Genomic DNA, 22,319 nt, shown 5'->3' on the forward strand with positions numbered 1-22,319 from the left:
TTTCTGCAACTTCAGTTAATATGGGAGAGCAAATCTGTTATCTTTATTAAAACTGAAATACTTTGCATTTATAGTTGCCTCTGTAGCGGAATTTCACTTTATTATCATAAGTAATGCTATAGCTTTCAAAGTATGGTAAGTCAGCATTTAAAAAACTATTAGATTCTGTGCTATTTGTGATATATAGCTTGAGATATATATTGATATATTTACTATATATATTTGGGAACTTAGACTATACATGGCAAATAGATAAAAAAAAAGACACACCCTCTAAAGCCCGTACTATGCCACCAGAAAAGCAATAGGTACAACAACTAGGATTTTCCAAAGACAGACACCTACGTGTAGGCACCTATGTTCTCTCTGCAGTCTCTGTGCATGTGTAACCTGAGCCATCTGTCAGAGCGTTGACTGTGGACAGAGGAAAGCAAACAAAAACACCACCTTGTACACTGTTTCCCAAGAACTGTGGTACACTGGAAAGCAGACACGATGTGCATGTTCTACCATGTGATGGATTTACTCAACTTCTACTAAGTGCCAAGCACTGACTTCACTGCAGCAGATTACATAAAAGTGGACAGATCAAATACAGTTCTTGTAGGCCAGGCTTGGCCTTCATCTTATGGGCTTGTCTCATCCTTCCAGGGCTATCAATTATTAATTAATATACTCTGGCTGTGATTAAAATTATATAGGAAAGTAGCAGAGCTATTTGAGACAAAAATAACAAGGATAGGATAAAAGAGTAAACTATTAAATCTACTTTAAACCAAAAAACAAGTATTTTACACTGGTATGAATTTTTGTATACTGATACAAATTTAAGGTTATTTTCGTTAGAACATACTCCATATATATTCCTACTTTTCTTTAAGGTGTTTTTGCATATTGATACAAATATAAGATTATTTTTGCTACTATATATATATATTCTACTCTTGTTTAAGACATTTTTGTATACTGATATAAATTTAAGGCTATTTTTATTATACTATATATGTTTCTGTTCTTGTTTACCTTTGCAGCTCATTAGGTATAATTAGGGCTGGAGAGATGGCTCAGAGGTTAACAGCATTGCCTGCGCTTCCAAAGGTCCTGAGTTCAATTCCCAGCAACCACACAGTGGCTCACAACCATCTGTAATGGGGTCTTCTCTTCTGGCGTGCAGGCGTGCACACAGACAGAATATTGTATACATAAAAAATAAATAAATAAATAATTTTAAAAATTGTATAATTAAGAAATACAGCCTAAGTCGGGTGGTGGTGGCACACGCCTTTAATCCCAGCACTCAGGAGGCAGAAGCAGGTGGATCTCTGTGAGTTCAAAGCCAGCCTGGTGTACAGAGTGAGTTCCAGGACAGGTTCCAAAGCAACACAGAGAAACCCTGTTTCGAAAAACAAAAAAAGAAAAACAAACAAACAAAAAAACCAAAAAAATAGAAAGAAATACAGCCTATCTAACTATATATCTAGATAGATAGATATAGATAATATAGCTAGTCAACTATAATAATGAAATTTGTGCTTATATTAGATATGTTTTCAAAGTTAAACACAGATATATTTTAGATAGATAGGTGGTCTTCAAACACTTTAGAGACTTATAGAATATGGCATTTAAGACATTTTAATAGCTGGGTGGTGGTGGCGCATGCCTTTAACCCCAACACTCAGGAGGCAGAAGCAGGTGGATCTCTGTGAGTTTGAGGCCAGCCTGGTCTACAGAGTGAGTTCCAGGATAGGCTACAAAGCTGCACAGAGAAACCTTGTCTCAAAAAACCAAAGAGAGAGAGAGAGAGAGAGAGAGAGAGAGACTGACTTTTCATGACAATGAGACATGTCTTTTCCTGTCAGCACCAATTTACTTCAAAAAAAAGGGATGATAGGCACAAGAAACCTTCATATGGAATTTGCTTTTATTGTGGCAAGACAGTCATTGGGCAAGAAACTGCCTTTGACTTGACAGATGACAGTATGCTGTCTAAATTGGATGAGCAGGACACAAAAGAAGGTGACTGCTGAACTTTGCCAAGACAAGGTAAGACAATCCTTCAAAAAATCCTGCTTCACAGAAAAGTCTACCAGATATTTTGAGCCTGTAGGCCAAAGATGGATACACCAATATTGTAGAGGAACATTGGTGGCTGTGTAGGCTGCCAGCTGCTTCAGTCATTTGTATAGGTTTGGAAGTTGCTTTCTCTGCACTTCCTGCTTACTCAGGTAACAGTACTATTAGATCCTTCCTGGGTCTCTAATGAAGTTGAACATGAGATGTTGTAGTTACAGTTTTCCTTGTTACCAAATTCAGAAAAGAAACTCACAAAAGAGATATAAAGTGTATGAAGTTGACAGACTTCATACTTAAATTGTTTATCTAAGAAAATGTTCTGAGGTCTAAAAGGATAGTTTGCAGTTGACAATAAAAGTTAGGACACAAAGTAAATTAGGTACCACTTTAGACTCTCCAAGAGAGACTGGATTAGAGCAATTTTCCTGAATTTGCCAAATACAAATGGACTGGACATTGTAAATGTAATCCTTACTTGATAATTGTTCTTACTGATCTAGTTAATATCTTATTTGATATAGTTTTACTGTGTTAGAGTTTAAATCTTTCCTTCTTATTCAGACAAAAAGGGGGAAATGTTGGGAAATAGTCAATCACATTCTAAACCCAGAATTTGCATTAAATAAAATTAACCTTGGGTCAGGAGGCTGAGTTAGCAACTAGTTGATAAAAAGTAATCAGAGAGCATCAGAGGACATCTGGAAGAGATAAGAAGGAGGCAACAGAAGAAGGAGGGAGGGATTTGGAGTGGCGTGATTTCATTTTTGTTTTAGCCAAGCAGGACACTCTCTTTTGGAGACACTCCAGCAAGAAAAGAAGGCTCACTGCTGCTACTCAGCTTCTCTGAGTTAGCAGGTTGACCCCAGCCTTTGACTCTCTAGTCGTATTTATAAATAGAACAACAGAGATTCAGTTAAAGCCACCTTTCACGGCAGCAACAGAACTGGTGCCTGTGAGAACAGAATTCCCACCAGGCTGTGGCCTGAGTAGTCAGATCACGGCCAGAGAAGCAGGTTGGTAACTGTGGAGTTGCAATTGCTGGTTGAACTAGCATTAGATTAAGGTGCAGCCAACTGTGCCAAAGTTAAAACAACAGGCGGGTGAGTCAGGAAAAATCTCCCTTAAGTAGTAAGCTGAAATTTGATGGAAAAGTAGCAAATAGCCAGGAAAAATAAAAAAGAGAATACTCAAAGGGCCGGAAGTGGAAGCATATACTGATAATCCCAGCACTTGGAAGGCTGAGGCAGGAGGGTTGCTACACAGTGAGTTCAGAGCCTGCTAAGGATGTAGAATAAGATTTCATCTCAAAATCCCCAAGAGCACTCTGGAAAAAAACAAAACAAAACAAAAAAACCACGCAGCCAGAAGTTCTGGCCCACCTGTCCTTTCACAGGAGGGGCACTTAACTAAAATAAACAGAGTCCAGCTTCTTAGCTGTACTAGTCACACCCCTTTTAAACCCAATGGCAACATGCCCATGGCTATCACACTAGACAATGGAATTTAGTCCATCTTGAAAGAATTTTCTATCACACAACACCGACCTAGAACAAAAAGAACTGGTACTGGGGGACATTTTAGTGTTCTAGTCTAGTGAAAGGAGGAAGGGTGGTGACAGAGCTAGGGGTAAGCACCGGACTTCTGAGGGCATCAGAAAGAGCAACTGATATCTTGTGATATTGCTGTCCTGGTCCAAGCAGGACAGTAACAACATGTTCGTAAAAACTGCTGTGGTGACCATGGGAAGAACACTCCGAGTGCTAAGGGCTAGAGGATGGGTTCAACTCTTCTCTGGTACAACAGGCTAGACTTCAGCTATGGTAGTTCTGGAGAAGCATGTGGAAGATCAAGACAGTCCATCTTACCAGAAGCTGGGGAAGATGCAGGATAGCATTATTAAGAAAAACTGTCTTTCTGTTTAAAACAAGTAAATCAAAATTGCAGAGAAACTGCTAAATGTGGAGAGAGGTTAATAATTCATAACAGGGAAAATAAATTCTTCACAAAGACCTTTTCTTATGTGTCAGACAAGACAGTGTCATTTAATGCTTGAGATAGTTCTGTGCAGTAAGAGCTAATATGATCTAAAAACAAAGACTAACCATCAGGTAACACATCACAGATGTTAGAACCAAGTCTGACTGTAAAACCCGTGCTGTTTCAATCAGTATGATACACTGCTTCCCACTGTCAACTATGGAATTGCAGACTAGCACCCCCATGCGTGGCTCCTATTGTTTTCTTTAGTAAGAGGAAGTGCTATTTATCAAGTGGAAGTCAAGACATCTGGTTGTAATTCTGAGCTGGTTTATAAACCAGGAAAAAATCTTTTGTTGTCATTCCTGAAAAAAAAAAAAGCAATGGCCAGTCTTAATATATGGGGAAGGAAAAACTACATAAAAGAATGCTCAAGCTGTTTTTCATCTTGGCCTGAACAGTTAGCCATTTGCTCGTTCTGTTCCATTTTATTTTATCCAGATTCTACAAGAGGTTCAAAATGACTGATGTTTGTGCTAATATCCTGATGAGGACAGTCAGAAACAAACCGGGCAGCTGGTGGTGAGCTCACAGCTCTATGGTGGGGGAAAGGTCTTGAGAACACATGGTCTGTAAGGGGTGATGATGGTGTTGTTAAAAAAGGGTCTCATTGGGGCTGGAGAGATGGCTCAGTGGTTAAGAGCACTAGATGTTCTTCCACAGGACCCAGGTTCAATTCCCAGCACCCACATGGCAATTCACAAGTGCCCGTAACTGCAGTTTCAGGGAGTCTGACACCCCCATGCAGGTAAAACACCAATGCACATTTAAAAAAAAAAAAAGAAACAGAAAAGTGGGTCTTTCCACTGTAATAAAGGGGGGCGGGGAGGTTGTCTCATATAGCCCAGGCTAGCCTGATACTATGTAGCAAAGGAAGGTTTTAAACTGGTTGTCTTCCTCCACTCCTAAGTGCTGGAAATTTCACATCCAGCTTTAAATTTTTTTCCCTTTTATTTTCTTTTGTTGGTTTTTTTGAGACAGTTTCTTCTGTAGCCCAGCATAGCTTTGAACTTCTAGCTCCACCTCCCAAACACTAGACTTACAGATGTGTAGCATCACATCTAGCTGACTGCCTGGACTTGAATACTGGCTCTATAACTTACTTTGGTAAATCCTCATCAATAAAAATATACTTTAAAAAATATACTTAAAACCTTCTATTTTATAACATAAAAATCCATTTCTAGCCAATCAGGACAAAGACCATTTGATTTACATGAAGTATATCACAGAGTTCTTTTCTCCTATGGTGTTTTTTTTTCCTTTCTCTCTCTCTCTCTCTCTCTCTCTTTCTCTCTCTCTCTCTTTCTTTTTGAGACATGGTCTCACTACGTTGCCAAGGCAAGCTCATGATTCTCCTGTCTCAGCTGCTTCTTGAGTACTGAGATTACAGGTGCAACAGCAAGCCTGGATTGGCCATAGAATTTCTTTAAGTAGCAAACTCTAATATAGCATATAAAAAAATATTAATCCTGATATTTTCTAATGCATCTCATCTAAACTGAGGAACAGAAGCCTGGTAATTATTTCAGTGGAGAAAAAAAAACTCAACAGGTACATAGAACACAGCACTTGGGCTCTGAGTATCTTTCTAGAAGCTACTAACTAAAGATCTAGTCCACTGGAGATTAAAGTTATCTGCTTCAAAGACATCCATCAGCTCTCTACTGGATTCTTCACTCCCGTTTTCAGTCTAACTATACCTATACGCGACAAACAAACTATACAGCTGGTGGGTAAAAGTATAGCACAGAGATTCACCTAATTCCCAATTTCTGTTTATTTAACTTTTACCACTGGAATAAGTATATTTGATAAAGGAAAGGGAACAGATCTTTTTCCCTCACAAATATGCAAATAAACTAAAACCTTCGGCAATAATATGGGTATATGATTATAAAGTCATAGGATGGACACAGTGAGTCCACCCTGTTCTGTAATTTTTGTAATGGCTCAGTTTTAAAGAAACTGTAACAGAAGCCAAAGCTGTACCTGAATTTCATCGCACTTGATTAGCTTTTCCACCTCTCCTTGACTCAGCAGAATGAACTCTTCATGCTGTACCACTTCAGGAAAATGCTTCTGGCTAAAAACCTCAGCTGCTTGCATCAGGTCAACGCAATTGTGAGTTTCAGCAAAATCCCTGATACCCAGGCAATTAGAAGGGTCCAACTGACTTTCTAAGAACTCACAGCAGGCTTGTTTCACACCTAGGACAAACAGAGGCAGTGAGCAGACTTCAGGATACTTGGCCAAGGGTGAAGCGGCTGCACATTCTTGGACCTTAGCATCTTCTCTACATGTTATCAGAAGAACACTGGCTCCACACCTTAACAGACAAATTAGAAAATCTATGGTTAAGGCATTCCAATATTATCTCTGTCTTATGTACTATGTCACTTTTAAAAGCCCTTTATATCTGCTTTTGCTTCATCTCTAAAATGAGTGTAGCAAGTCCGACCTAGTTTCCAGGACACTCGTGCCATCAGAAACTGTAAATTCTTAGCTACTGGAACCAATCTAAAAACAGCCACTAAATTACAACGCTCTTATTTTCTACTCTATATAAAGTTTCATTTTCAGATTTATTTATTTTTATTTTATGTGTCTAAGTACTAGGTTTGCATGTAGGTAAATGCACCATGGCATGCAGTGCCCAAAGAGGTCATACTTGTCAGATCCCTTGGGACTGGAGCTAAAGGCGGTTGTGAGTTACCATGCTGAGTGCTGGGAATTGGACCCAAGTTCTCTGGAAGAAAAGTGCTCTTAACTACTGAGCCATCTCTCTGGTTCCTATATCAAACTTATTTTAAAACTCCAGTGAGGCTGGGTATGGTGGCACACATTTTAATCTGAGCACTTGGGAGGCAGAGCCAGGTGGATCTGTGAGTTAGAGGACAGCCTGGTCTACAAACCAAGTTCTAAGACAGTCAGGTGCTACACAGAGAAACCCTGTCTCAAAAACCAAACCACCTCTCCGGTGAAGAAAAACAATCCCATAATTCTCTAACTGGGGAACTCAGAATAGAAGCTTGGGATGAGGCACAACAGAAGAGCAGCTCTGCTAGTGTAGCATCTCGGCACAGGCCCTGGGTTCAGTCCCTGGCACTGGAAAAAAGAAAAAGCGCAATGCATGAACTCAGGTCTTTTTGTTTTGTTTTTCTGAGGCAGGGTCTTACTATGTAGCCCTTTCTAGCCTGGAACTTATGATACAGACCAGACTGGACTCAAATTCACAAATATCCGTCTGCACCTGCCTTCTGAGTGCTGGGGTTAAAGGTGTGTGCCACCTTATCTTGCATAAACTTAATTTTATAACTCTGTACTGAGGGTGTCCACTTTACTTCAATCTTGTATTATAAGTGGAGAATATAGACTAGAGACTGGGCAACGTGGTTTGTGCCTGAAATCCCAGCAATTCAGAAGGATCATAAACTCACGGCCAGTTTGAACTACACAGTGAGACTTACCTAAACAAAACAAACAAACAACAGTAAGAATGTTTCAATTATGTGGATATACATAATTGGAGGTTAAAAGAGACAGACTGGCTAGTTGTCTTGGCCCACAACTGTAATCCTAGTACTCAAGAGGCTGAGGCAAGAAGACAGAATTTGGACCAGCGGGGATACAGCTCAGGGCCAGCCTTGTCTATACAGTGTAGACCAAAATAAAGCATAAGTACACACACACACACACACACACACACACACACACACACACCACTGACAAACTGGAAACTGGAAGGGGGGCATTAATGCAGTGAAAATTAAATTATAACTGTTACGTATTAATTTAAATTTTATTTTATTTTATTTTATTTTGAGACATGGCCTACCTATATAGTTTATGTTGCCTATCCTTCCCAAGTGCTAGGTAAACTTTATTTTTTAATAGATATTTTAAGACAGGCATGGCGGCGCATGCCTTTAATCCCAGCTCTCAGGAGGCAGAGGCAGGCAGATATGCTTAAGTTCAAGGCCAGTTTGGCCAGTGAGTTCCCAGACAACCTCAGTTATATAGTACGACCCTCTCTTAAAAACCAAAACCAAAAAGGGAACTGGAGCATGGCTCAGCCATTAAAAGCATTTGTCACTTTTGAAGATAAGCTAGGTTCAGTTCCCAGCATCGAGAACACAGCTCACAACTGCCTGTAACTCCAGTTTCAGAGGATCTGACACCCTCTTCTGACCTCTGTGGTCACCAAAGGTCAGAACACTTATACACATAAAAAATAATAAAAATAAACCTAAATGATTTTTTTAAAAAAGACATTTTACATGATTCCAAGACTTAAAGATATAAAAAGGTAGCCAGGCGATGGTGGTACACACCTTTAATCCCAGCACTCAGAAGGCAGAGGCAGGTGGATCTCTGTGAGTTCGAAGCCAGCCTGTTCTACAGAGTGAGTTCCAGGACAATCAGGCAGGTTACACAGAGAAACCCTATCTTGGACAACCCCTCCCCACAAAAAAGATATAAAAAGGTTTATAACGACAAGTACTCTTAGGCTTTATTCCCATAGCCATCCAATGACATGGTAAACAGACAGTATGTCTGCAGGCAATAAATACTATCAGTTTCTTGGCAATTTTTACATGAGTACTATGTAAGTATGTACGCATGTATGTGTTAAAGAAATGTTTTGTTTGGTTTACTTATGTGTATGGGTGTTTTGCCCACATGTATCTGTGTAGCATGTTCATGGCCAGTGCCCAGAAGAGGGCATCAGATTCCCTGGAAATGGAGTTACAAAGAGTTGTGAGTCACCAAGTGGGTGCTGGGACCCAAACACAGGTCCCCCTGAAGATTAGCTCATACTCTTAACCACTGGACATCTCATCAGCCCTTTGGTTTAGTTTTGAGACACAGTCTCATTTTATAGATTAAATCTGCTTGAAATTCACACAATCCTCCTGTCCCTGCTTCCTAAATGCTGGATTACTGCTGTTAGCCACCACAACTGGCTCTTCCATATTCTCACAAACAGGAAAAATTTAAATGTTTTCTTTTACAAGAGCCAAATACTCATATTTGGAGAGTTTCTTTTACATTGTTCTTAAATACACCTGATCTTTCTTGCTCCAAAATTCAAAAGTCATGATTCTAGATGGTTCTCTGAAAGTCTCTTGATTAATTTTACATCAATTAAAAACACTTCCAGGGGCATAGAGCCATGAATTAGGGCTCCTTTTATGGACTGTACCTTTCAGCTGAAGTAGACAGGCTGCAGGGAGCAGTTCTTGAACATTCTCCACCGTCACGTGTACTGTTTCTGTGTACACAAAGTCCAACAGGATTTCCATGGTAGAAGCAGTTAACCCTTGAATGTCAACATATGGCTTCCCCTTCTCTGAAAGCTGAAAATTCATGAGGTAGAAAAGAACGATGCTTTTAATTCTTCAAGATACTGATATACACCTGTGATCTCGGAGCCTTAGGCCAGAGACAGGCAGATCCCACCACTCATTTGACAATCAAATCACAAGCAGAGTTTAGTGAAGAGACCCTGTCTCAAAAGTAAGGTGGAGAGTGACTAAGGACATCTGGCAATGGCCTCAAAGGGTGAACACACTTAGGCCCACATGTGCTCACACACACAAACAGCTACCACAAAACTCTTATGTACTTCCACTATTAACTAAAATGGCTTTATCATCTTTGATTTCTCCGTCAGCCCAGAGAACATTCTTTACAAGACGAATCCCATACACAAAGAAAAAAAATCATTAGTAGTACATGATGTCTTTAAACCCAGGTAGAAGCAACCAGATCTCCGAGTCCAAGGCCAGCCTGCTCTACAGGAGTTCTAGGACAGGCAGAGAAGCCCTGATTAAAAAAGAAAACAGGAAAAAAATAAAGCAAAAGAAAAAAGGGGGGGCTGGAGAGATGGCTCAGAGGTTAAGAGCATTGCCTGCTCTTCCAAAGGTCCTGAGGTCAATTCCCAGCAACCACATGGTGGCTCACAACCATCTGTAATGAGGTCTGATGCCCTCTTCTGGCCTGCAGGCATACACACAAACAAAATATTGTATACATAATAAATAAATAAATATTTAAAAAAAAAAAAAAGAAAAAAGAGGGCTGGAGAGATGGCTCAGAGGTTAAGAGCACTGCCTGCTCTTCCAAAGGTCCTGAATTCAATTCCCAGCAATCACATAGTGGCTCACAACCATCTGTAATGAGATCTGATGCCCTCTTCTGGCCTGCAGGCATACATGCAGACAGAGTACTGAGAATACTGTATACATAATAAATAAAATGTTTAAAAAGAAAGAAATGTGCATGAGAAGAAGTATGTTATTTTCTAATACTCTATAAATTGCTCAATGCTGAAAAAACCATATAGCAACTTTCTCCAAGGTGACAGCAAACAGGACATATAATATACAATCAACAGTTAGCAGTCTTAGCCCACATCATGCTCAGCACTTCTGATCAACACCCCTTACCTGCTAAATGCCAATGCTCTGGGGTCAGACATCATGGAGAACAGTACAGGCTACAGAGCTGTGCTGCTGTATTATTCAAGACAGTTTTTTAATTAGCCTGAGTTAGCCAGAATGACCTGACAGCTTTCTATTTCTCCTACCAGGCTGCTGACTGAACAAAGGACTTGAGAACCAGACTTTATAGTCACAAGCTGCACAGGCAAAGCCCACCTGTATTTAGCTCAAGCTCTGTGACCTTGGGCCAGTTTTCTATTGAGACCCTTCTTTATTTGTAAAATTAAACGGTAGTAGGGTGACAAATGTGACATTGTAACTGGACCCATAAATATAGTTATTATGATACTTCCTCTTCTATCTGGTTCTAGCAACTACTTCTTCATTACGGTGACGAGTACTAACTAAAGAAAATACTGGTAGTTAGAGATATTTTTTAAAGAGTCTTATCATAGCCAGGCATGGGTGGCACACACCATTAATCTCTGTTGAGGAGGCTGAGGCAGAAAGATGGAATATTTCAGACTTGGGTATACAGTAAGATTCTGTCTCAAAGCCAGGCGGTGGTGGTGCACACCTTTAATCCCAGCACTTGGGAGGCAGAGGCAGGTGGATCTCTGTGAGTTTGAGGCCAGCCTGGCTGGTCTACAAGAGCTAGTTCTAGGACAGGTTCCAAAACTATAGTGAAACCCTGTCTCGGAAAACCAAAAAAAAAGATTCTGTCTCAAAAACTGATGCGCACATACCAAACCAGAGGGTTGGGGGCACACCAATGATACTCAGCTCCAGAGATCTGACACCTCTGAGCTCTAAGGACACCTGCTTCAATATGATGAACATAAATTCATGCAGGCACACACACACACACACACATACATTTTTTTTAAAATCTCAAAAACAAACAAAAACTAAAAATTCAGCATAATGAAATATTCACATATATATCTAGCCAGGCAGTGGTGGCGCACGCCTTTAATCCCAGCAGATCTCTGTAAGTTCAAGACCACCCTGGTCTACAAAGTGAGTTCCAGGCCAGGCTCCAAAGCTATAGAGAAACCCTATCTTGAAAAACCCAAAACCAAAGCAAAACAAAAAACAAAAAAGAAAAAGACATATGTCTAAGTTTAAATACATAATAATTATTCATATATCTTAAACTTAAAAGTATTTATAAATATTTGTTCAAATATTTTTACTTTTACTTTTTAGAAACTTAAAAGAAACCACCCACTTTATTGTAATGAACTCACAAATAAAAGTATCATACAAACAGATTAGCCTAACATTTGCCCAGTCCCAAATTCTCTATCTCAGTGAACTTCCAACATAGTTAGAATGGCCATTCTGAAACTGTGGCACTTCCCTTAGGGTTTTATATTTTCACTATCAATTACAGTTTTATTCACTTATCCACCATGAAATAGTTTAAACCAGAAAACCAATTAGCTTTATATTCTTCACAACTCACATGCCCTGCATGTGTGGAGACCAGTGGGTTCTTTCTTTCACATTTATGTGGGTTCTGGGGATCAAACTCAGGGGTCACATCAGGCTCCTTACAGGCCTAGCCATCTCAAATGTACACAGACACACAGACAGGTCAGAGTTTGTTCTCTCCTTCCATCATGTGGGTCGATCAGGTCTGGTGGACAGTATCTTTAATGTTGAACCATCTTGCTGGTCCTGTTTTTGTTGTTGTTTGCTTTTTAATTAATTTTATTTTTAGAGAAAATGTCTCGTAAAGCCTAGAATGACCTAAAACTCTGCATTAAGGCAAGAATGGTCTTGAACTTACAGCTTTGTGTATGATGGCAATTACCTGACCAACTAAACTACATCCCCTGTACTTGTTTGTGTTTTTATGAGACTGGGTCTCACCATGAGGTCAGCCTCGAACTCCTGAGCCTCCTGCTTTCCCCTCCCAATGCTGGCATTACAGGCATGTGCTACCACACCAGGTTAAGCTAATACTGCACAACCATTCGCTACATTCACTTCTTCTCACTTGAAACTACCCTGAAATCTACATTGGTGGGAGGAATACTCACTTTCTACGATTACTGGTAATTTAAAAGAGGAAGCCAGGAGATGGAGAGATGGATTAGCGGTTGAGAGCAATGTGTGCTCTTCCAAAGGTTCTGAGTTCAGTTCCCAGCAACCACATGGTAGCTCACAGCCATTTGTAATGAGATCTGGTATCCTCTTCTGGTCTGCAGGCATACATGCAGGCAGAACACTGCATATATAACAAATAAAATCTTTAAAAAAAAAAAGAGGAAGCCATCACATGTCTTATTTAGAGCATCTGTTTAACACATTATACAAATTCACTGGTTTATCAAACTAATTTTTTTTTTTATTGCTGAGTGTTTTTGAGATGGGCATTATTCTGTAGCTCACACTGGCCTCAAATTTATGATGATTCTCCTGCTTCTGCTTCCCAAGTGTCAGCATTATAACTGTGAGTAAGCCACAATTTCTGGTTTCAAAGTTTTATTTTTGTTTTTGTTTTTCTTCAAGACAGGGTTTCTATGTAGCTTTGAAGCCCATCCTGGAACTATCTTTGTAGACCAGGCTGGCCTTGAACTCACATAGATCCGCCTGGCTCTGCATCCCAAGTGCTAGAATTAAAGGTGTGCGCCATCACCGCCCGGCTTCTGGTTTCAAATCTATATTTTTATTGAAAGCTTGTTATGAAGTTCTAACAGGGCAGGACTCCTACACTCTTGACCAAAGAATAGTCTTCTGTTGGGAAACATCTTCAACTGAACAGCCCCTTCAGAAGCCACACAACAAAGAGTGATAAAGAAAGGGACACTGACCTAGCTGGCCAGACAGATCAGTCTAATCACCAACACGTGCTCTATGACATAAGAATGACTTGCACTTACCTCACTAGTGAACATGGCACAGAAATAGTCACTGCAAGCAGCCAGCACAATCCGATGGGCAGGGAAGTCTTTCTGCTCCACCCTCAGGGTCACGTCACAAAGGGTGCTGCTCTTCCTGAGGGAGTTCATTGAGTTGAGGATGGACTTGGCGTGAGTGTTTGTCATTATGTCTTTGGGGGCCATAATGCCGCCCATCAAGCACTATGAAGAAAGAACAGAGGAATCCTTGGACAATATAGCTACAACAAGGAAAGAGATCATATATTTGAAGAAATGAGAAAACGAACACACACTGAGCTTTACAAATTAAGGACTAAAAAGGGGGCTTCCTTCAACACAAACAGCCACGTACAGAGCATTCCTGACCCTGGCACCACTACCACAATCTAGCTAACTTCAGCAAGGTACCTCTTCTGCCTCTGAATTCTACTAATCTACATCTTTGGATTCAACCTAGCGATGAGCAAAATATTCAAAAAGTATTGATTTTGAATATGCACAGACTTTTATTACTTTCCCTAAATAATAACACTGTCTTAGTTAGGGTTATTATTGTTGTGATAAAAAACCATGATCAGAAAGGAAATTGGGAGGGCTGGAGAGATAGCTCAGTGGTTAAGAGCATTGCCTGCTCTCCCACACCTGAGTTCAATTCCCAACAACCACATGGTGGCTCACAACCATCTGTAATGGGGTCTGGTGTCCTCTTCTGGCCTGCAGGCACACACGCAGGCAGAACACTGCATACATAATAAATTAATTAATTAAAAAAAATTAAAATATATTTTTAAAAAAAGGAAATTGGGAGCTGGGCGTGGTGGCAGATGCCTTTAAATCCCTGCACTCAGGAGACAACTCTGAGTTCAAGGATTGCCTGGTATAGAGAGAGAGTTCCAGGACAGCTAGTTACACAGGGAAAGCCTAGCTCAAAAAACAAACGGGCTGGAGAGATGGATTGGTGGTTAAGAGCACTGGCTGTTTTTCCAGAGGACCCAGGTTCAATCCAGCACCCACATGGCAGCTCACAACTGTCTATAATCCCAGTTCCAGGGAATTCGATATCCATACACAAACAAATGTGTACATAAATAAATAAATAAATAAAATATTCTTAAAAAAAGAATAAAGAAACACAAACAAAAAGGCAATGTGGGGAGGTAAGGGTTTATTTGGCTTACATATCCTGCATCACAGTCCACTGAGGGAAGCAGAGGTAGGAACTCAAATCAGGTGGGAACGGATACTTCAGGAGGTAGGAGCTAGTCCAGAGGCCCATAGAGGGATGGCTTACTGGCTTGTTCCTCATGACTTTCTCAATTTACTTTCTTTCTTATTTTCTTTTTGGTTTCTCGAGACAGGATTTCTCTGTGTAGCCCTAGTTATCCTAGAACTTGCTTTGTAGATCATGCTGGCCTTGAGCACACAGAGATTTGCCTGCCTCTGCCTCTCAAGTGCCAGAATTAAAGAGTGCACTATTTCTTTGGTTTTTGGAGACAGGGTTTCTCTGGATAGCTTTGGTGCTTGTCCTGGAACTAGCTCTTGTAAACCAGGCTGGCCTCGACTCAGAGATCCGAGTGCCTCTACCTCCCGCGTGCCACCTGGCTCAGCCTACTTTCTTAATAGAACACAGGACCGCCAACCCAGTGGTGGCACAGTGAGCTAAGACCTCCCCCATCAATCACTAATAATTACAAAAATGCCATACCAGCTTGACTGCACCCTGATCTTCTACAGGCCTTTTTTTAAAACTAAGGTTCCCTCCTCTCAGATGACCACAGCGTGTCACACTGACATAAAACCAGTCAGCACAAAACAACAATTTTACTGTTTTCGGTATGCTAAGTAACCCAGAACTGCCTTAATGTAGGATGTGCATGGAGTCTATGCAAATGCTATGCATGGCCTTACACATGACTTCAGAGCCAGGTGTGGTGCTATATATATCCCCTGTCATCCAAGCACTCGGAAGACAGAGGGAGACCGCTGCAAGCTGGAGGCCTAGTCTACACAATGAGTTCCAAGCCAGACAGAGCTCCATCTCAACAAACCAAACCAAACACCAGCACACCCAGATATTGGTATCTGGGGATTCCTGGAACCAGTTCCCTATGGGTATCAGAGAATGACCAGAATTGCAGAGTTTGCTTGTATGCCTCCATTGAATAGTTATGTATGTGAAAGGCAATGAGAAGAATATTTTCCTGAGTGGACAGACTTTAGTCACACTATTTTCCTCCTCAGAACACTTTCTGGAGAATGAGACGAAAGTTATAAGAGCAAACTTTTACTTGGGATGCAAAACTTCCTGAAATGGACCAAGAAAAGAAAGAAACTCTTCTTCCAAAGTTCACAATCAGAATTTCTGAAAAGTAAAATTGAGGTTTGAAGTCCTCATCTTTTGTTTAGTTTCATCAAAAGCACTCTCGACCCTCCCTCCAACAACTCCGCAACATCTATTTTACAAAATAGGGGATGATTCTCGAAAGTAATTTTTTTTTTTTATTCTTAAAACCTTTCCTTAAGTCAACATAGTTCCAATTGTGAGCTGCAAGAAACTCTGGGGATTTGCTGACCTCTCAGAAGTATCTGAAGATTATGAAATTTTCGTGAAGTCTTGCTACAGGGCTCAGCTTGTGGCTGGGAACTTAAGGTTGGTGTCCAAAGTGACAGTAACCTCAGGGTAGCAACCTCTCTCTCAGCACAAAGCCTGAGCACGTTCTGCACCTTTCAGGAACGGGCATTCTAGAACGGCTAATATCTGAAGAGAGGGAAGGGCACCAAATTCTAGAAGTCTAAAATGAAGAGAAAAAAAAAATGAAGTTCTTCCCCTAAAGCCAAGCTTACTTTCATCAAGTATTAGAGCGACCTAGGCAGGCAAGTGGTTAGATATCTGGTAATCACAGAAAACTCCATCTGTATCTTGGTGGCTGTGTCTCCTGGTTAGGGAGGACTTAACGCGTGCCAGAACCAAGGAAATCAATCAAACTGCACTAAGCCTTCCCATGGTCAGCATACACCTCTGTGGTGGAGCATCCGTGAAACTACATTAAGGATATTCCCAGTGTATCCGAAACCAAGGCATCAGAGTACTTAACAAATTACCAACATGCACGTTAAAGAAGGATCTGCATCCTCGTTACAATGTGTTGCGGTTTGACTCTTTTCAAGATCACTTGGCGAGGGAGGGGGCGGGGGAGGTGCCCTACAAGGGGAAATGAGATTCATTATAATTTGGGAGGGAAGGAATGTCATCTCACATCCATGCAACGGATATACTAAGCACCTCATTAGTTCTCTGAAAAAAACTTCTTTAAATCCCACAACGCAGACCCCAGTGTGTTGCACCCACCTATCTTCCGAGAAAGCCCACTCTAAGCTTGGGCGTGTGTAGCCTTGCTTTGTTAAATAAACTTCTCCTTAACTGTTTCTCGGCGGAATTCTTTCCTTCCAGGTGAAACCTTCTCCCGGGGCAGGCAGGGGCTGCTCCCGAGGAGCTGAGACCTCAAGCACTAATCCCGCGGCGCCCCACCGCGTCTCCGCCCGACTCGGGGGGTACCGGGGCTGGGGGAAGGCCGCGCCCCAGGCTGAGGGCAGAAGGGGAAGGAAAGATGTCATGGCCGCACCCACTCACCTGGGCTCCGTGGCCGCCCGAGCCGATGGGCTGGACGCGGGGCTCACAGGCGGCTGACCAGCCGGAGCGCCGCCGCCGCCGCCCGGACCAGCCGCTGCGGAGCAGTCTCTGTGGTACTCCAGGCTCCGGGCTCGGCAGCCGCGCGGCGTGATGACGTCACACCGCGGGCGGGGCTGCCCTCTCCCAGGTTACGTCACGGTAGGGAGGCTGAGTCGAGAGGCCCAGCTCACCTGAGGGGTCAAGAAACGGAGAAGAAATAATGGCAGGGTGGACCGAGTGGGGAGGGCCGCGCGGGAGCGTGGGCCGGAGGCGAAGGTTCCGAGGGCGGCCGTGCCTACGCGGTACGGCAGGCGGCTGCGTAGGCTGCGGCCCCCTCACACTCAGCAGTCCCACGCAACTTCCAAATTCTCAAGGTCAGTTGAGAATAATCAGGCTGCCTGTCGCTACGGAGATGACCACGCGCCTCTGGGTCCTAAATGGGCTTGTCACCGTGAGGCGGTTACTTCCTTCACTCCTAGTCAAGGGGAAGGAACTTGTGGATTGACTAAACTACGAGAAATTGGACACAGTGAGGGAAGTTGCAAAGGACACCGAAGTCATCTCTACTGCCCTGACTGGCCACCATGTCATTCATTAGTGCTGAATTTTTAGAAATTTTTCTTTTCTTGCCTTGTGGCTGAGAAGGGAAAGATATTTCTTGGTTTATCTTATATGAATGACCAATTGGATTATCCTGCCTTTCTCTGTACAACATTTGGTTCTGTTTGTTTTTCTAGATAGGGTTTCTCTGTAGCCCTGGCTGTCCTGGCACTCGCTCTGTGGACCAGGCTGGCCTCGAACTCACAGAGATCCTCCTACCTCTGCCTCCCTAGTACAGGGATTAAAAGTGTGTGCCACCAAGCCCTGCTAACACTTGATTCTTAAGGATAATAAAGTGTAGTTCAAGTGAACAGCTTTTAGTTTTAACATAGTGTTTCCTTCATGTCCTATTTTCCTGATCCCAAATTGTCCTTGAACTTTAAATGTGGTAGATGGAGACCTGATAGAAATTCTATTGAGGGATCTATGGATTTATCACAATAATTAATATAGATATATTTTAGCCTGGCAGTGTTGGTGCACACCTTTAATCCCAGCACTTGGGAGGCAGAGGCAGGCTGATCTCTGTGAGTTCGAGGCCAGCCTGGTCTTCAGAGCAAGTGCCAGGACAGGCTCAAAATCTACACAGAGAAACCCTGTCTTGAAAAACCAAATATATATGTATTGATTTTTAAAATTTATTATGTATACATTGTTCTGCCTGAATATATGCACCAGATCTCATCCCAGATGGTTATAAGCTACCATGTGGTTGCGGGAAATTGAACTCAGGACCTCTAGAAAAGCCCTTAACCTCCGAGCCATCTCTCCTGGCCTCCAGAGTAACTTCCAGGACTGGCTCCATAGCTACTGAGAAACCCTGTCTTTTTTTTTTTTCTTCCAAGACAGGGTTTCTCTGTGAAACAGTCCTGCTGTCCTAGAGCTCACAATGTAGACCAGGCTGGCCTCAAACTTACAGAGATCTGCCTGTCCCTGCCTTCTGAGTGCTGGGTATTAAAGGGGTGAGTCACCACCACCCGGTGGGAAACCCTGTCTTAAAAAACAAAAATCAAGGGGCTGGAGAGATGGCTCAGAGGTTAAGAGCACTGACTGCTCTTCCAGAGGTCCTGAGTTCAATTCCCAGCAACCACATGGTGGCTCACAGCCATCTATAATGAGATCTGGTGCCCTCTTCTGGCATGCAAGCATACATGGAAGGAATGTTGTGTACATAATAAATAAATCTTTTTAAAAAAAAAACCAAAACAAAGCAAAACAAATAAACAAACAAAAAACCCACAAAAGCCTTCAGTGGAAGAAAAATAAAATAAACAAAAAAGTAATTTTCCCTTAGTAAAATCTTTGCCCTTTTTCTTCTAGGCACATGCTTTTCTGACAAGCAGAAAACTACAGAAGTTATTTAAGAATTTGTTTGAGAGCTGAGCATTACGCATGTAAACCCATACTTGGAAGCTAAAGCAGAAGAGAGCAAATTCAAGGGCTGCCTGGCCTGTATGGAAAATTCTGTCCTAAAAACAGTAACAACAAAAGCTGGAAATGTAGCTAGCATGTGAGCAGCCCCAAATGGATGGAGGTAGCAGGGTGAAGAGTGGCTTTGGGTCTTAACCGTTTATGGTAATCTGAATCGCTAAGGCTCCCTGTGCGATGCAGGCCTTGTTCTGTGTCTGTAGGGGGAAAAGGGCCCCTGGTGAAAACTGCAGAGTCTGGAGTTAAAAGGATTAAGAGCCAAGATGGCAGAGTCTAGAGCACTCAGGGAAATGAATAACAGGGCTTGTAGCTGGGATGATGCGTCCAAGCTAAATATATAACAGGAAGGACAAGGCTCTGGGCCAGCGATGAGAAGCCATCTAGTCCCCTGAAGCCCTTGAGGAGCAGATGTGAGACACGACTGTCCTTTCATATACTCTTGCTGCTAACGTTGCTAATTGTAATAGACTAAAATGTAAGTAAAGATGGCTGCTAACCATAGTTCCTACCTAGGAGACTGCTCAGACCACCCCATACACCAGGAACTTGGTAGGAGGTAAACTTGAAAAAGTGCAGCTCCTTTGGGGGATGTAATAGAGCTAACTCTCTGCCATGGAAAAGCTACACATTGGTTGTGCAGATGTGGGAACAAGGAAAACATAGTCTAAGTAAGCAGCCAGCCAGACATCTGCAAGGTTGGGTCCCACCAGCTAATAGCGTAAGTCAGAGACAGACCCCTAAAGGGCAGAGAGCAGCTAAAGAGTAGATAACGTCATCTCTGGTTGGGTCTGGGGTGAGGGAGGGCGTGCACAGAGTATGGCTTGGTCGGTAATAGCCCATAGAATAGCTAAAGGTTTTGTTTTGTTTTTTGTTTCGTCTTCTTTTGGAAACCCCTCTCGGTCTTGGAAGTTTCTCTACCTTTTTCTTAGGTTCTCATTTTTCCACTTTTATGCAATAATTCTTTATAAAGTCTTCTTCTACTTTGCATACTCCCACATGAGTCCACACCATCAGTCTCCATTTGCCTTAGACAACAAGCTTAGAACACTGTTCCAGGTTGATCTCTGGTGGCCATAAGCGTCCAACATCTTAGGTCACTGGGTCGTAAAATTGGTCAGCGAAAGGTTCCATCATTCTAGAAAACCTGCATCATTTCTGAGGTTCTTTTTTTTTTCTTAACTGAAAATGAGCGGGCTGGGGTATAGCTCAGGAGAGTGAACACACATAGGACCCTGGATTCAATCCCTAGCATTGGCATGAACTGGTCATGGTGGCACATGCCTGTAATTCCAGGACCTAGGAGGTAGAAACAGAAAGATGAGAAGTTCAAAGTTATCCTCAGTTATATGATGAGTTCAAGACCAACCTAGACTACATGAGACCCTGCCTTTAAAAATAAAATGGAAGTCCAGGCAGTGGTGGCACACACCTTTAATTCCAGCTCTCAGGAGGCAGAGGCAGGGGGATCTCTGTGAATTCAAGACCAACCTGATCTAGTTCCAGGACAGGCTCCAAAACTACACAGAGAAACCCTGTCTCAAAAAAACAAAATAAATAAATAAAAGTAAAAAAAAAAATGGATAGTGTGCTATTTGCTTTTTTCATTGCCTTGGTAACATGCTTGACAAAAGTAGTTGCTAGAAGGATTTCTTTTAGCACCCAGTTTTAGGGTGCTCTGTCATGGCAAGGTACGTTTGGAAGCAGGAGTGTGGAGTCTCTGATCCTGTTACATCGGTATCAGGAAGTAGAGAGAGATAAAGGCAAGGTTCACCTGCTTTCTCCTTTTTATTCAGTCCTAGGTCCCAGCCCATTGGATGCTGTTTCCCATAGTCAAGGTGGGTCTTCACACCTCAGTTAAACTCTCTAGAAAAACACTCTTGACCAGACAGCCTAGAAGTTTGTCTCCTAGGTGATTATAAATCCCATGAAATTGACAAGGTTGTCACAGATCACCTATAGAGCAGATTTTTTTTTTTAACTAACCTATAGTTTGTGTCTCTTTTTTCTATTTACTGGCAGGAAAGGGATAGAGTCTGATTCTTAGTGCATACTCTTGGGCCTGTAAAATGATAATTTGTTCTGTCGTCATTGCCTGACCCCCGGCAGGGTTTCTCTGCGTAGTCCTGTCTGTCCTGAAACTCACTCTGTAGAGCAGACTGGTCTTGAACTCATAGGAATCCATCTGCCTCTGCTTGCAGAGAGCTAGGATTAAAGGTGTGCGTGACGTGCACAGCCACCACCCAACATCATTGTTCACTTCTATGGTACCTAGCACGTAACAAGTAAATAGAGATCCAGGGAGTACGAGGATGAGTAGGAAATACATAATTGGAGGAAGGCGGCCATAGTTTCTTGACATCAGAAATTCTTATAAAAACAAAAGAAGATACTCTAGTTAGAAAAGGAATTTTTAAGTGATCTGAGTTTTTTGGGTTTTTTTAGAACAGACTGTGCTTGGGCGAGTTGGTAAGTACTGAGTGAACAGTTTAGCCAGGGTAGCCAAATAATGACTTTTGACTGTCAGACCTTGGTGTTTAGTCTCAGGCATGAGTCAGTGCCATGTTTGCCGTGCTCAGGCCTGTTAGAGAGCCCTTCAAGATGACGACAAAATACCATAAAAGCTTAAACCCAAGTTGTAGGAGGTCTGAGTACACTATCCAAAGTTTATGGGGGATGAACTTAAGGGTGATATTTGCTTGATGATTAATATTTATAAATTTATAAGGTTATAATGATCCATTCATGGTAACAAAATGTGGCTTAAAATATTTGTCTAATTAAAAAGTATGTCTAATCATTTATGTCTTTCAAACTTTGTTAGGCGTTAACCATTGGGAGAAAGTGAGTCACAACAAAACAGTCCAGTTTCCCCATGAACTGTATCTATGGCTTAAAGTTTATTTTGATGCTAGAAGAGTTTTAATTCAAAAATGTAATTTTTAAGTTCAAAATCTTTTTTTTCTTCTGTTTTTTTTTTTCAAGACGAGGTTTATTTGTGTAGCCCTGGCTATCCTGGAACTCACTCTGTCAATCAGGAGGTCCTAGAACTCATTCTGTAGACTCATTCTGTAGATGATTAGTTACATTATAAATGACCTGATATGTTCAATGTACTCAGAGTGTATTTGTAGTCGTGTTAAGCATAAATGTAACTTATTTATTTATTTTTGA

The 22,319-nt window shown here is 41.8% G+C and overlaps 1 protein-coding gene across 3 annotated transcripts in view; it reads right to left on the minus strand.

Annotated features, from left to right (window-relative positions):
- The window catches only part of Klhl12 (kelch like family member 12), a 38,004-nt gene extending 20,782 nt beyond the window's left edge, over positions 1-17,222 (minus strand). The window contains exons 1-4 of one of the 3 annotated variants that reach the window (XM_048430811.3): positions 17,082-17,222; positions 13,451-13,651; positions 9,320-9,473; positions 6,106-6,323 (exon numbers count right to left, since the gene is read on the minus strand). In XM_048430811.3, the coding sequence (XP_048286768.1) occupies positions 6,106-6,323; positions 9,320-9,473; positions 13,451-13,645 (567 nt within the window). In that variant the 5' untranslated portion in view covers positions 13,646-13,651; positions 17,082-17,222. Of the gene's footprint in view, positions 1-6,105; positions 6,324-9,319; positions 9,474-12,607; positions 12,746-13,450; positions 13,652-16,023; positions 16,194-17,081 lie in introns of those variants that run through there. The other 2 variants (XM_085688212.2, XM_048430815.3) reach the window with 2 other exon arrangements.
- Positions 17,223-22,319: the final 5,097 nt, after the last annotated feature.

This window comes from Myodes glareolus, chromosome 5, assembly GCF_982192425.1.
Source record: "Myodes glareolus chromosome 5, mMyoGla1.1, whole genome shotgun sequence".
NCBI lineage: Eukaryota > Metazoa > Chordata > Mammalia > Rodentia > Cricetidae > Myodes > Myodes glareolus.